Source organism: Puma concolor, chromosome C1, assembly GCF_028749965.1.
Source record: "Puma concolor isolate L17-30 chromosome C1, mPumCon1.1.hap2, whole genome shotgun sequence".
In the NCBI taxonomy this organism is placed as follows: Eukaryota; Metazoa; Chordata; class Mammalia; order Carnivora; family Felidae; genus Puma; species Puma concolor.
This window is the reverse complement of record NC_141674.1, coordinates 51,160,263-51,173,220: the sequence shown is the minus strand read 5'-3', so window position 1 is coordinate 51,173,220 and position 12,958 is coordinate 51,160,263. Positions and strand designations below refer to the sequence as shown.

Genomic DNA, 12,958 nt, shown 5'->3' with positions numbered 1-12,958 from the left:
AAGAACTTGTAAATAAGTCACCCTAATTGGCATTTTTTCATAAACCATATCTGTTACAATGAATAGCTAAGTCTTCATGAGCAAGTAGCAAGGATACAGAAATAAGAATACTATACTAGTGAAACAGTAAGTGCTTACTGACTGTTTACAATGTGCTAGGTACTGTTCTAAGTGCTTATGATATATTAACTCATTAAATTTCATGGTAACCCCATAGGTTCTATTATTATCCCCATTCTACAGAGGAAATGCTAAGAAAAACTAAATGACTTGATCTATAGAGATAGTTTTTTTATTGTCCAAAAGAGATACATAGCTTTTTTGGATAAGCAACAGTATGGGAAAGATTTTGTTTTCCACATGGTATTGCCCTTAGGAAGTGGGACTATGGGCCATCTGGATGGCTCAGTCGGTGAAGCGTCTGACTTCGGCTCAGGTCATGATCTCACAGTTCGTGAGTTCAAGCCTCATGTCAGGCTCTGTGTTGACAGCTCAGAGCCTGGAGCCTGCTTCAGATTCTGTGTCTCCCTCTCTCTCTCTGCCCCTTCCCCACTCATTCTCATTTTCTCTCTCTCTCTCTCTCCCTCTTTCTCTCAAAAATAAATAAACATTTAAAAAAAATTATAAAATAAATCAAAAAAAAGAAGTGGGATCATTTATACAATAGGTAAGAAGCTGATGACCTATGTCACCTTTGGTGCAGCGAGATATAAACGCATACCCCCAGGGTTACAAAGCAGATATTTCCTTTGAGTTCTCAACTAATACTTTATTTAAGTATTTAAATATTTAAAATGTGCTATTTTTCATTCTACTTTGAAATGTATATTCTTAATTGCTTTAACCCAAATGTGTATGGAGGCCTCCCCCCTCCCTGATTTTTCAAATAAGATGCTTATTCCTGGAAAGATTTCCTGTGGCGTTTTTCATGCCACCTGGTACACTGCCCAACATATCACTAGGCCTTTGGAAAAGACATGAAAACGCTGCCACCAACTTAAGAGTTGTACACAGACCTAGAGTAAAGCCTAAAATGACAGTTGTAGGTGATGGGTGGCCAGGTGAGTGGTGGGTGAGAGCCAGACTTACCTGAGCTCTGGTCTCATTTCATCTTCACTCGGGCAGTTTATGAAGCTTCACTGACCTTCAGTATCCTCATCTGTAAAATGGGAATCATGTCATGTGCTCTGCTTTAGGAAACAGTCCTGGTCATTTTACCCCTTGGCCATCTCTGACTCTACTACCTTGTTGGACCTTTCTTGCTGAGTAGCTTCAGAAAACTTGTAAAGAAAACTAGCCACTTTTAAAGGCTGCTAAAAATGTAAACACTGACTCCACCACTGGGAAAAGATCGCCCTGCTCCATGGCCTTTTAACTAGCAGGGAGTGCCCTGTTGAACTGTGCTCTGCTAAAGCAGAAGCTCACTCCTGCCCCCTCCCGCGCCCCCCCCCCCCCCCCCCCCACCAAACCCGGGAGCTATCCCAGTGCCTACTGCTCCCCCTGCAGGTGTCTGCAATGTTGACCATCAGAACAAAGCCGGCTACACTGCCGTGATGATCACTCCCTTGGCTTCTGCAGAGACCGACGAAGACATGGCTGTTGTCTGGAAGCTCTTAAGAGAAGGAAATGTGAACATCCAAGCTACTCAGGTAAGAGGTGTGAATGTGATCCCCTCTTTAATAAATATGGGTACCTCTCAGTTTTATTCTGCCAGTGGGGTGAAAAATTGCATGTAGATCCCTGTAGAGTTTTTAACCCAAGAAGGCTGGGCCCTCCAAATGGCATCCGTCCAAAGCCTGTACATTTGGTTTCCTCAAAAGCTTCTGAGACCCAGACAGGCTAGGACAGAGGTCAGTGAGCTTGTAATCTGTGTCCTGGTCTGAAACTGGGCAAAGTCCATCTGGACCGGACTTCTTGAACAGTTAGCACCAGCAGGACATGAAAATGCTGAAAGGCATTTGTTGGTTGTGTAGAAAGCCTCTGCAGGAGATCAACCTCCATCATGAATTAGAAAGCAGTTCAAAGGGTTAGCATGTCTCTGTTTAGCTTCTGGGCCCCTCTACTTGAGAGGATAGCATAGGGGCATGGTCCTTAGCCCGAAGGGCTTTGAGTTAGACAAGGCTCCATATGGAACAATGGGAACTCCTCAAAAGACCACTTACCCATCTTTGACCAATATGAGAACAAGAGAATGCATGCAACTCTCTTTCCCCCCAGAGTGATCAGAGATGTAGCTTAACTATCAAGAACTGTGAAGGGTCTGAGATTGTACTCTACTTTAATGCTAACAAGTTAGCATGCTACAGTGTCATGGACGCTGGCAGAAGACATGAAACTCCTGTGCCAGAGATGGACAGTGTATTACTCACAGCAGGAAGAGTAGCCATGGCATCAGTATTTACACCAGTTCCCTGAGCCCCAATACCCAATTCCCACAGGTGTGAAGAGGGTCAGATCCCTGTACATGGAGTAGGTTGTATTACTGGAAAGGAACCCTGAGCTTAGGGAACCTGAATCTTTTATATGGGATAGTGAGTATGTTTGCCCTTTGTTTTGGAGAAGACGCTATCTCTTTCTTCCAAGGCTGTTCACTATACAAGCATCTTTAAAAAGACAGTCTAGGGGTGTTTGGATGGCTCAGTCAGTTAAGCATCTGACTCTTGATCTCAGCTCAGGTCTGGATCTCAGGGTTGTGACTTCAAGGCCCGCAATGGGCTCCACGCTGGGTGTGGAGCCTACTTAAAAAATAAAATAAAGCAATAAATAAAAAGACAGTCTAGAACAACAGAGCAGATAGTGTCTCACTCACAAAGTATGCAAAAAACTTAGAGACCCATAAGAAAGTGCCTCCCAACAATATATTTAACTCCCTTGTCCCCCCCACCCCCAGAAAGTGACTGCAGACAGTAGCCTACCCAGATAGCAAAGTCACTTTGCACACTTTATCTAATAGTGATCCTATTGATGGCAAGGAACAGACATTTGTAGATCACTTTCTGTTTTTCAAAGTATTTTCACCTAGAGCTCCTACCCCATGGGATTTAAGAAAGCTGCTTTCATTTTAAAATGTTTGCCATAAATATGTTAATTTTTTTCTAAATTGGCCCTCTTTTAAGAAGGGATGCTCATCAAAATCAAAATCAATGCCCTTTTTTTTTTATAGATGCTCTAGGAGGGCATGGGTCTCATCCCAGGTTGCTAAGGAGGGAAAGGAATTCATAGCTGCCACTGCTCCCTTCAGCTCCCTCCAGGGCTTTTACATATTTCAGCTGCATATGAGCTGCAGGTACCAGGTAAATAGTGAATTAGGAGGCTGGGAGTCTCCTAGGCTAAGCTGTTTATTTCTCTTTGTATCTCCAGGATCAGCACCGTGCCTGGCATATAGCAGCACTCTGTAAATATCGTTGAATTAAATTGTATTGAACTGGACCAGGAGGGAGGTGAGGAAGGCAGGGGCCCCAAGCCAGGCATAGGGACAGACAAGAGGACAATCTACACAAGTCATCTGGCTTTAATACCACTTGGAGAGAGGGGTCTCGATGGAAATCTCCTGATCTAGTTAGGCCAGTAAAGAAAGAACCATTACTTCAGGGCTGAGTATAAGCAAACCAAAAGGCAAACAAGGCTTCTCTGGAAAGATCTATCTGGGTGCCAGAGAAATGGAGAACCAGGATACCTAAGAATACAATCCCACATACTGGGTATTTGTCACACATTATCGCTCATGCTCATAACAACAATAATAGCTAACACATGCACAGCACTTGGTAAGCACATGAGTCTCAGAACAGCCCCATGAGGCAGGTAATATTGTTGAGCATTCCCATTTCACTAGATCAGGAGAAGCCATTGAGAGGTTAACTCAATTCACATAGATAATAGTTAACTCAATTCACATAGATAATAAGTGACACAGCCAGGATTTTCCTGATTGCAAACCTCCTTTCTTTTCTCTAAGTCCCAAAGTTCTGGGCAGGGAAGCATAATCCATCAGTGACCACAGACAGGCCCTTAATCAGTGAGCAAACATATCAGCAAACATGTCCTCAGCACTTTTTACACATAGGACTGGTGCTGAGAGCCACAGGGATCTGAAAGGAGGGAAAACATAGTCCTTGCCTCATTCTTGCAACCTTAAAAAAGCCTGGTGTCCAGTGAGAGACAAGCCTGACCTACCTGGAACCCAGGAGAACCATAAGGGAAAAATATAATCAGGTCATTTAATAGGACTATGTACATAAAGGAAAATCTATGAGAAATAAGTGGCCCATTTATAATCAGCAAAATTGCTACCATACGTTGTTCTATTTACACCCTTTATTTCACTGGATTCCCACAAAAGCCCTGTGAGGTACACAGGACAGATTATTATGATAATTTTTAACAAAAGAAAAAGGCAAGATTCAGGGAATACAAGTGATGGGGCCAGAGTCACACACTAGGAAATAGGAGAACCAGGGCTTGGACTCACTTTTCTGACTCGAGGCCACTGCCACATGCACTAATGATTACAGGGATGTGAACAGTTGTCAATGCCAGGGTACTTGGCTGGCTCAAGTCAGAAGAGTATGCAACTCTTGATCTTGGGGTTGTGAGTTGGAGCCCCATGTTGGATGTAGAGATTATTTAAATAAGTAAAAAAACCAAAAAACCTGAAAAAAAAGTTCAAATGGTGATAGATTAGCAATGACCATAGGACCATGCGGGCAGAGATCTTGTCAAGACAAGAGGGTTCTAGGTATCACTGAACTGAACATACCAGGGGTGTTCTGAGTAGACCAAGGCTTCCTGCAGGAAGTTAGGCCAGGGCAGAGAGTAAAAAGCCACAGTACAGAAGCATTCATCCCTTCATTTACTCTATCATTCCATGTTTATCGGCATGTACTTGGTGCCAGGCACTGGGGAGACAGAGATGAAAAAGGCTTAGTCCCTGCCATCAAAAATTTCACAGTCCACGAGACGGAGAGAGATTGACAGGTTGCAATACCAAGTGGTAAGTGCTGTGTTATGTATCCCGTGCCTGGGGTGTTAGCAGAGGGCTCTAGAGAGGATGTGGCATTTGACTAGTGTTTTGGCAAAGCAGAAGTTTGCCAGGTGGAGAAGGATGTGTCCATTACCAGGGGCAGGAGAAGATTCAGATTCAATGGTCATTTTCTGGAACCTTCTTGCCCAAGCATACCCAGGCTGGAGAGGGGATCCTCACCATTCCCCTGTGCTCTGTGTGGCAGGGAGGCCAGACTGCCCTGATGCTGGGAGTCAGCCATGACAGGGAGGACATGGTCCAGGCATTGCTCAACTGCCAGGCAGATGTCAACCTGCAGGACCACGAAGGATCGTCAGCCCTCATGCTGGCCTGTCACCACGGCAACGCCGACATGGTGCGGCTGCTCCTGGCACACCCGGCCTGCGACAGCAGCCTGACCGACAAGGTGAGACTTCCAGGCAATTAACAAGTAGGTGTTTCACTTCCCTTCCCGAAAAGTATTCAAGGAAGCACATGTCAGAAGCAATGGAATCAACCTCATAGTGCTGTTGTGGGACTTAAATGAGATGATCTGTAGTAAATGCAGGGAGCCTTGGAGCTGGGAACCCCCAAACTCTAACCTTTCACACCATCCTGAGGAAATGTGCCCAGGCCTGGCCTTGGCCCTGAACTGGTCACAGCAACAACCGCATTTGGGCTTTGGAGCAGCACCTTGGACAAGGGAGCTCTGCTACCCATGGGGACTTGAAAGGCTGGGGAGGAACCAAGTGCAAATTATGTCCACTCTCTGACAGTGATACACCTTACAGGGTGGTGCATATCATCAACCGGCCGGCTCGAGGTCACATTGCCAGGCACATGCTTCTTAAATAAACGTCTTTGTAAGGTGATGGCGATGATGATCACAAGGATGATGGTGGTGACGGCTGGTGTGATAACAATGATGGTGGCTGGCATGTCTCTAGGGCTTGCTCAGTGCCCAGTACTGCACTAAGCATTTACCGAGGATCACGTTATTGAAACCCCACAACAACCTTATGAGGTTTGTCTCTGCTGACGCCACCCATTTGCTTGTAAGGAAACAGAGGCACTGAGTGGTTAAGTAACATACCCCAAATCACACAGCTAGTGCAACCCAGCTCCATCAAACTCCTTAGAGTACTGTCAGGAGCCAAACCCTTTCCATGCGTTATCTCACTAATCCTCTCGATAATCTAGTGACGTGGATACTTTGATCCCCATTTTCACTGATAAAGAAACAGAGGCTTAGAGAGTTTATGTAGCTGTCATAAGGTCACAAGCTTCTGGTTCTTGGAGGAAGGACTCAAGCCCAGGTTCGACTTCAGTGTCCTTATTGTTGGAACTATAATGCTTTACACAGAGTTGTCTATACTTTCTTAACACCCACAGTTTGAAGGGAAAAAGGCCTGGAAAGGGGAAGAGTCCCTCCCCTGCCCAAGGACAGCCCCCCTCACTGGGCCACATCTGAACTATCTGAGATTGTTCCATCAGTGACTCAAGCTGCTGGGTCCCTCACACCACACCCAAGAAGCTCACACCCTGGTCCAGTGTCTTTAGGTCCCATGAGCCCCAACTCTACCCTACTTGTGGCCCACTCACCTGCTCCCTGCTTGGGTCACACCCCAATTTCCCAAAGGTGACTTGGGTGAGACATTTCATAGGGACAAGGGGACTGCTGACTGAGGCCCTACCAAGCACCAAGCCCTGTTCCTCCAGGTTTACCCTGAAGGGTGGGTCCAGCCCTTGTCATGGTCACCATACTGTTTCAATGGGCACATATCCTATGGAGACTTAGACACAGGATGTGTCTAAGTTTGGATGACTTAATAATTTCCTTGGAAAACTGAGAGATAATTCATGTCCTAAAATCAGTTTCTCTTATCCTACCACCATTTAAAGGTTGATATAAATGTGGAACCCCCAGAATAGCCAGCAAGCACTTTCTCTAGGTTTAGAAGGTAATTTGAGAAATTGGTCACCCAGCCTCTTGGGGGCTGATCAAGAGATGAGGAAGAGGAGGTGGTGAGGACTGGTCTCTGGATCCCGAGGCTTACCCTTTGAAGGGCTTACTCTGGCAATGGGTGCCTCCAAAGCACCCATCAAGTTGAAAGCTTCTTTTAAGGCAGAGACTATACCTTGCTCATTTTTGCCTGATACATAGTAGGTTCTGTCATATCGAAAGACAACCCAACTACCACCACACACACACACACACACACACACACACACACACACACACACACACACACACACGTGTGTGCTGGCTGCCTGAGCCCATCCCATTTCTTCAGGCCTCCAGTGTTGCCCAGCAGGAACTTGCCAAGCCAGGTTCCCACTAGAGCTACACACTGTTGCCTTGTTCCCAGGGCTCCGGCAGAGGCATTTGAAGGATTCACCCACCCCAGGTGGTCTCACTGGCCACACTTTCTGAGCTGAATTGGGTCCCTCACTCTCCAGGTCTGCAAGTGAGAAGCCCACAGATACAGGCTGTCATCTCCAGATGGGCCCTCTTCAAAGGCGCATGGGTCCCCTGGGACTGGCCCATGGCTCTTTCCCATAATAACTGTAATCACACCATCTTTGTGCTTACAGAGAACCTCAGGGTTGACAGTGCCACAATGAAAACCAGAGCACAGGGCCTACAAAAACCCAGGTGCCTCTCTTCAATCGAAACTACGCAGGTGCTTTAGAAAACCCCCCCTGCTTAAAATCTTTGCTTTGCTCCCGACTCGCCCAACCTAGGAACATACTCATTAGGAGTTAGGCTGCTCAGGCTCTTCATCAACTTGAAATGAATACCTCTCGGTTATCATCCAGCATTCCCTCTTTCAGCAGTGCTTACTGGGTGCAGACCAAAGGGCAGGCACTGAGCCAGGTGCTGGGATATTCTTTCTGGGCCAGTAGCCACAGGTCAGATCTAGAGTCTGACCTGGCGGAGAAAGATTTATCAAACGGCGCCAGATACCAACTTACAAATGGTGGTAAAAGGAAGGTACAGTCATGAGGCCTTTTCAGAGAAAGAAGCTGTTATGTTTTGTGAAGCCCATGAACATCCTTCGGGGTCCTGCTGAAATGCCACTTCCTTCCTCTGCTTTCCCCATCCCTACACACACACACACACACACACACACACACACACACACACACACATCATATACACACAGAGCACCATCCTCTTCTCTGATCTGTGTTCCTCTTTCAACTTGTTTGGCTCTTTGCCATGCATTATAGTGACTTACAGGTGTGTGGAGCCCTGATGGGAGCTGGACTCCATCCTGGTGAAGACTGAAGAGCTTTAGGCTGAGGGTGAACACCTCCCACCTGCTTCCAGGGATTTTCACATTTTAGGAAGTAATTCCACCCATATACAATAGAGCAGAGAACAGTCCAGTGGGGTCTTGGGTGCCCCCCCCAATATGCTAAATCCATGAGTATTTACGAAGCAGAGTATAAAAACATTCACACTAACTGGGCTACATAAGGGTCACAGATAGCCTCACATCGGGTTTTGCCTCCTAATTCACTTGGAGGCAAATGAATTACCATAAAAGTGGTTTGGGAGCTATTGAGATTTCAGAATTCCAGAATGGGATTGAGCCATTCATACAAGAACATGGCTGCCATCGCAGAGCTTAGCATCCACTGCATTGAGTTGGCCTTCCCCGCCACTCTCTGTAGAGAATGGCCCATGTTGTTGGCTGAGAGCCCTTCTGAATACAGCTTCTTTACAGAGTGGGCCTGGCAGCTTCCTGCATTATTGCAGCAGTGTAAAAAGCACTGTGGTATCATGTATCAGGTGTAAAAATTGGTATGTCCTTTTATGCTGTAAGCCCACTTCTCTAAGAGTTGGTCCTTAAGAAACAGGTAGAATTGGGGAAATACTGTCTGCACTATATTTATAGTGGTGAAGACCTAGAAATGTAAGTCTCCAATAGAAAGGAAACAGTTCATTAACTTATGGAATATTAACACAGCCAATAAGAAAAATTTTAAGAAGAGGGAAAAATCTTGTAGTGTGCCATGGTATGTTAAAAATAAAAGCAGACTTGGGGGTTGCCTGGGTGGCTCAGTCAGTTAAGCATCTGACTTCAGCTTGGGTCATAATCTCTCAGGTCCTGAGTGAGAACCCTGCATCAGGCTCTGTGCTGACAGAGCAGAGCCTGCTTGGGATTCTGTCTGTCTGTCTGTCTGTCTGTCTGTCTCTCTCTCTCTCTCTGCCCCTCCTCCACACACTCTATCTCAAAAATAAATAAACATTTAAAAAATAAAGTAAAACGAAAGCAGATTCAAAATTGATATATACTATCATTCTTCTATGTAAAAACCAACGACAAATTTGCACAGGAGAGAAGACTGGAGGGAAACATACCAAAATGCTAACTTTCATTAAGGTCTGGGCAATGGAAAAATGGAAGAGTTATTTTCTTTCCTCTATTTTCCAATTTAAAAAAGAAGTATTAAAAACCATGTGGGAAAACAAGCAAACAAACCGTGTGACACTTCTTATTTCCATCGGCACAGATTTTCCAGAAGTGAATGATGTTTCCGTGGAAGGGGACCCATTTTTCGTTAGCCTCATGCCATTCTAATCTCCACCTCTCCTAGGGTCACTGGATGCTTGGAATAGACTTCAATGCCCCATGCCTACCCGGTCCTTCCAACTCACCCTTCTCTGGGGCAGGAGGAAGACACGATAAAATTGTTTCTCCTTTTCTTTCTTCCCTGTAGGCTGGCCGAACAGCTCTGTCCATCGTTCTGAAATCACCCGCCCATGTGGAAATTGCAGGGCTTCTGCGGGCCCACGCAGAGCAGGGCAGGTCCCTGGGGCCGTAGGAGCTACAGAAGAATTGGCAGCTGGGAACAAAAGACTCCTTCTCTGGACTCCTTCTTAGCCCTTGGAGAGGGCATGGGTCAAAGCCAGAGGGCCGCCCTTCAAGAGAAGAAACTATGTCAAATATGCACATACATTCCTGTTATATAATTCTGCTCATTAGAACGCTTTGTAGTTTTTGCCTTAGGCCAATCCCCAAAACTACGCAGGCTGCAGAGCAGGGTATAAGGTGCAGGGTGCATTGGTGGTGTCTAAAAATCCCCAACATCTTCAGCCTTGAATTCCTCGTGACTCTATCCTTTGTAGCACCATGTAGCGAGCAGACAGGCAGGAGCACATTAGCAAAGCAATACTTTTTACATGGAATTTTAAAGTGCACCATCTTTTTTGTTTTTTAATCAGTTACATGAATATGTCTCATTGAATATGCATGTCTAGAGAGGATTGGGCGGGGAGGGGAGGGGGGGCTTGGGGGGAGGTGGATTTAAGCAGCCACCCTGGCAATCATTCTCTAGAGGACCCTAGGAGAATCACCATACTGACAGCTGAAACTGAACAAACCCCATCTGGGGCCTTTGTTTGGCTAGGGTTGATAGAGAAATCTTAAATTCAGGCAAAGTAGAAAGAGCATATTGGTATCAATGCCAGGTATACAGTCTTGACCATTTCTGAGTCATTAAGTGGCCCCAATTTGCACCAGGGAAATTGGAATTAATTAGGAAATCCAATCCAGTGAAGCACACCACATGTATTTAGGCAGAGTCTAGTTACATCAGCTATTCTGAATCTATGAAAGAAACAAATAGGAATGAGCATCCTCCTGGGGACAGGCTGTTGTCATCTAGAAGCCACCACATTACCTCTAGAGCCATATCCATGGCCTCATGGGAGTCCTGGCTCCTTTCCCCTCATAGACCTTGAGTGAACTCTGAGCCCTCACGAGGCGCTGAGGTTTCTGAGGCTCCTGGTTGCAAAACCTGTCACTTTGGACTGCAGCAGGAGTATGGGAGCTGAGCAGGGCATGGCCCTCTCTGGGCTCACTCCTCTCTCCACTAGACAGACAGTTTTCTCTTAAACTTCCATAATCCCAGGGGCCCATATGTGCATGGCTTCTATTCAGTAACTCACACAAAGTTATCTATGAATTTGTTCTTAAAGTCTCCTATGCAAAAAAAAAAAAAAAAAAAATCTTCTTTATATAAACAGAAAAGACATCGAAGTTTGGTGAGCCTCACATTGGAATATCAAAACCTCTAGTTCTCATTTTGACTCATATGTCAATTTGTTTGGTGTCCCTTGGGAGAGTCATGAAACCTCCTTGAACCCTGGTTTCATCATCTCCCAAAAAGGAAATTATCATACAACCTATCTCCTGGGGGTGTCATACAAGGAACAGCTGATGGAAGTTTGGGAATCAAATTTGTAACCCATACTGACTGTCTACAGAAATGGCGCAGCAAACTTCTATACGCTGTTGGGATTCATGAGCATCTCAAAGTCCCAGAGCAGGACACTGATGTGTGACAGTGTTGCTCACAGGTAGAGAGAATGGAGCAAATAATGAGCTAAAAATACTTTAAGTGGGTTTACGTTGACCTGAAAGCACATTTTAAGGGCAAAAACCCACCTTAAAAAAATGTTCCAGCCCAGTGCTTCTCAAACTTTGATATGCATACAATCACCTGCAGGTCTTGTTAGAATGAAGTAGGTCTGAGGGGAAGGGAGCTGAGAGTATACATTTCTAACCAGTTCTCAGGGGATGCTGATGTTCCTGGGCCACACCACACTTGGAGTATCAAGGCTCCGGCCTGGCCTGACTGTTTATATATTAAAATGCTGCCCCTCAATCTTTTGTCTCAAAGGTATTTCTTTGCATTTCTCTAGTCTTGATTCTTGGAATTTGCACTGTGGTTCTTATTCACTATTGAAGTTTTGCAGACAGCAGGAGGGGTTCCATGTCCTACGTTGCCAAGTTAGAGTCTATTTCCGTATCTCACATTAGGGTGGCAAATTTCATTTGGGTCACGTTACCTTTTAATGATCTCATTTGAGTCCAGCTATTAAGCACAGCTTATATACCAGAGAAGGGTTTGAAGCCATTGAATCACTATCCAAAAAGCTTTGTCCACCCTTTCTCAGATTTTTAGTATGTTTCTCCTCATCTTGAGTTTGGAATGTGAACACATGATCTCCCTCCTTATAACTATTCCATTCTATTGGAATGTCTGAGCCCAGAACATGGTGAGATTGAACAAGCACAGCCCGCCTCCCTGTCATTGTCTCTCAGTTCCAGAACTCATTCAACAAACATCTATTGAAACCAGCCAGGTACCTGACACTGTTCCTGGTGCTGGCTTTTATTTATGTATTTTAGTCATTTCAGCTTTATTATTCTTTTGTTGTTGAAGTACAATCGACATAAAATGTTTTATTAGTTTTAGGTATACAGTTTTTTACTTAATTAATTTTGTTTATTCTTATTTTTTTGTTTTTATTTTTGAGAGAGAGAGCATGAGCTGGGAAGGGACAGAGGAAGAGGGAGAGAGAGAATCTTAAGCAGGCTTTGTGTCCAGTGCAGAGCCCAAAGCAGGTCTCGATCTCACAATCATGAGCTCATGATCAGAGCCAAAATCAAGTCAGATGCTTAATCGACTGAGCCACCTAGGCGCTCCCAACATGTTAATTCTATACGTTACTCAGTGTTGACCACAGTGTAGTCACCATCTGCCACCATATGACATTATTACAATATTACTGACTACATTCCCTATGCTGTACTTTCCATCTCTGCGACTTATTTATTGTATAACTATAAGTTTGTACCACTTAGTCCCCTTCGTCTGTTTTGCCCATCCCTCCTCAACAGCATTCATCATCAGGGAAATGCAAGTCGAAGCCACAATGAGTTATTACACCAGTCAGAATGGCTAGTAACAAAAAGACAAGTGTTGACAAGGATGTAGAGAAAAGGGAACCCTCGGGCTCTGTTGGTAGGAATATAAACTGGTGTGGCCATTATGGAAAATAATATGGAGATTTCTCAAAAAATTAAAAAGGAAATACTATATAATCCAGTAATTCCACTACTGCACATTTGCCCAAAGAAAACAAAAACATTAACT

The 12,958-nt window shown here is 44.9% G+C and overlaps 1 protein-coding gene across 3 annotated transcripts in view; it reads left to right on the top strand.

Moving 5' to 3' along the window:
- KANK4 (KN motif and ankyrin repeat domains 4) overlaps nucleotides 1-11,683 on the top strand; it is a 73,122-nt gene extending 61,439 nt beyond the window's left edge. For all 3 annotated transcript variants that reach the window (XM_086717161.1, XM_086717160.1, XM_025912244.2), the window contains 3 exons: nucleotides 1,507-1,649; nucleotides 5,229-5,429; nucleotides 9,734-11,683. In XM_086717161.1, the coding sequence (XP_086573287.1) occupies nucleotides 1,507-1,649; nucleotides 5,229-5,429; nucleotides 9,734-9,838 (449 nt within the window). In that variant the 3' untranslated portion in view covers nucleotides 9,839-11,683. The remainder of the gene's footprint in view (nucleotides 1-1,506; nucleotides 1,650-5,228; nucleotides 5,430-9,733) is intronic.
- Nucleotides 11,684-12,958: the final 1,275 nt, after the last annotated feature.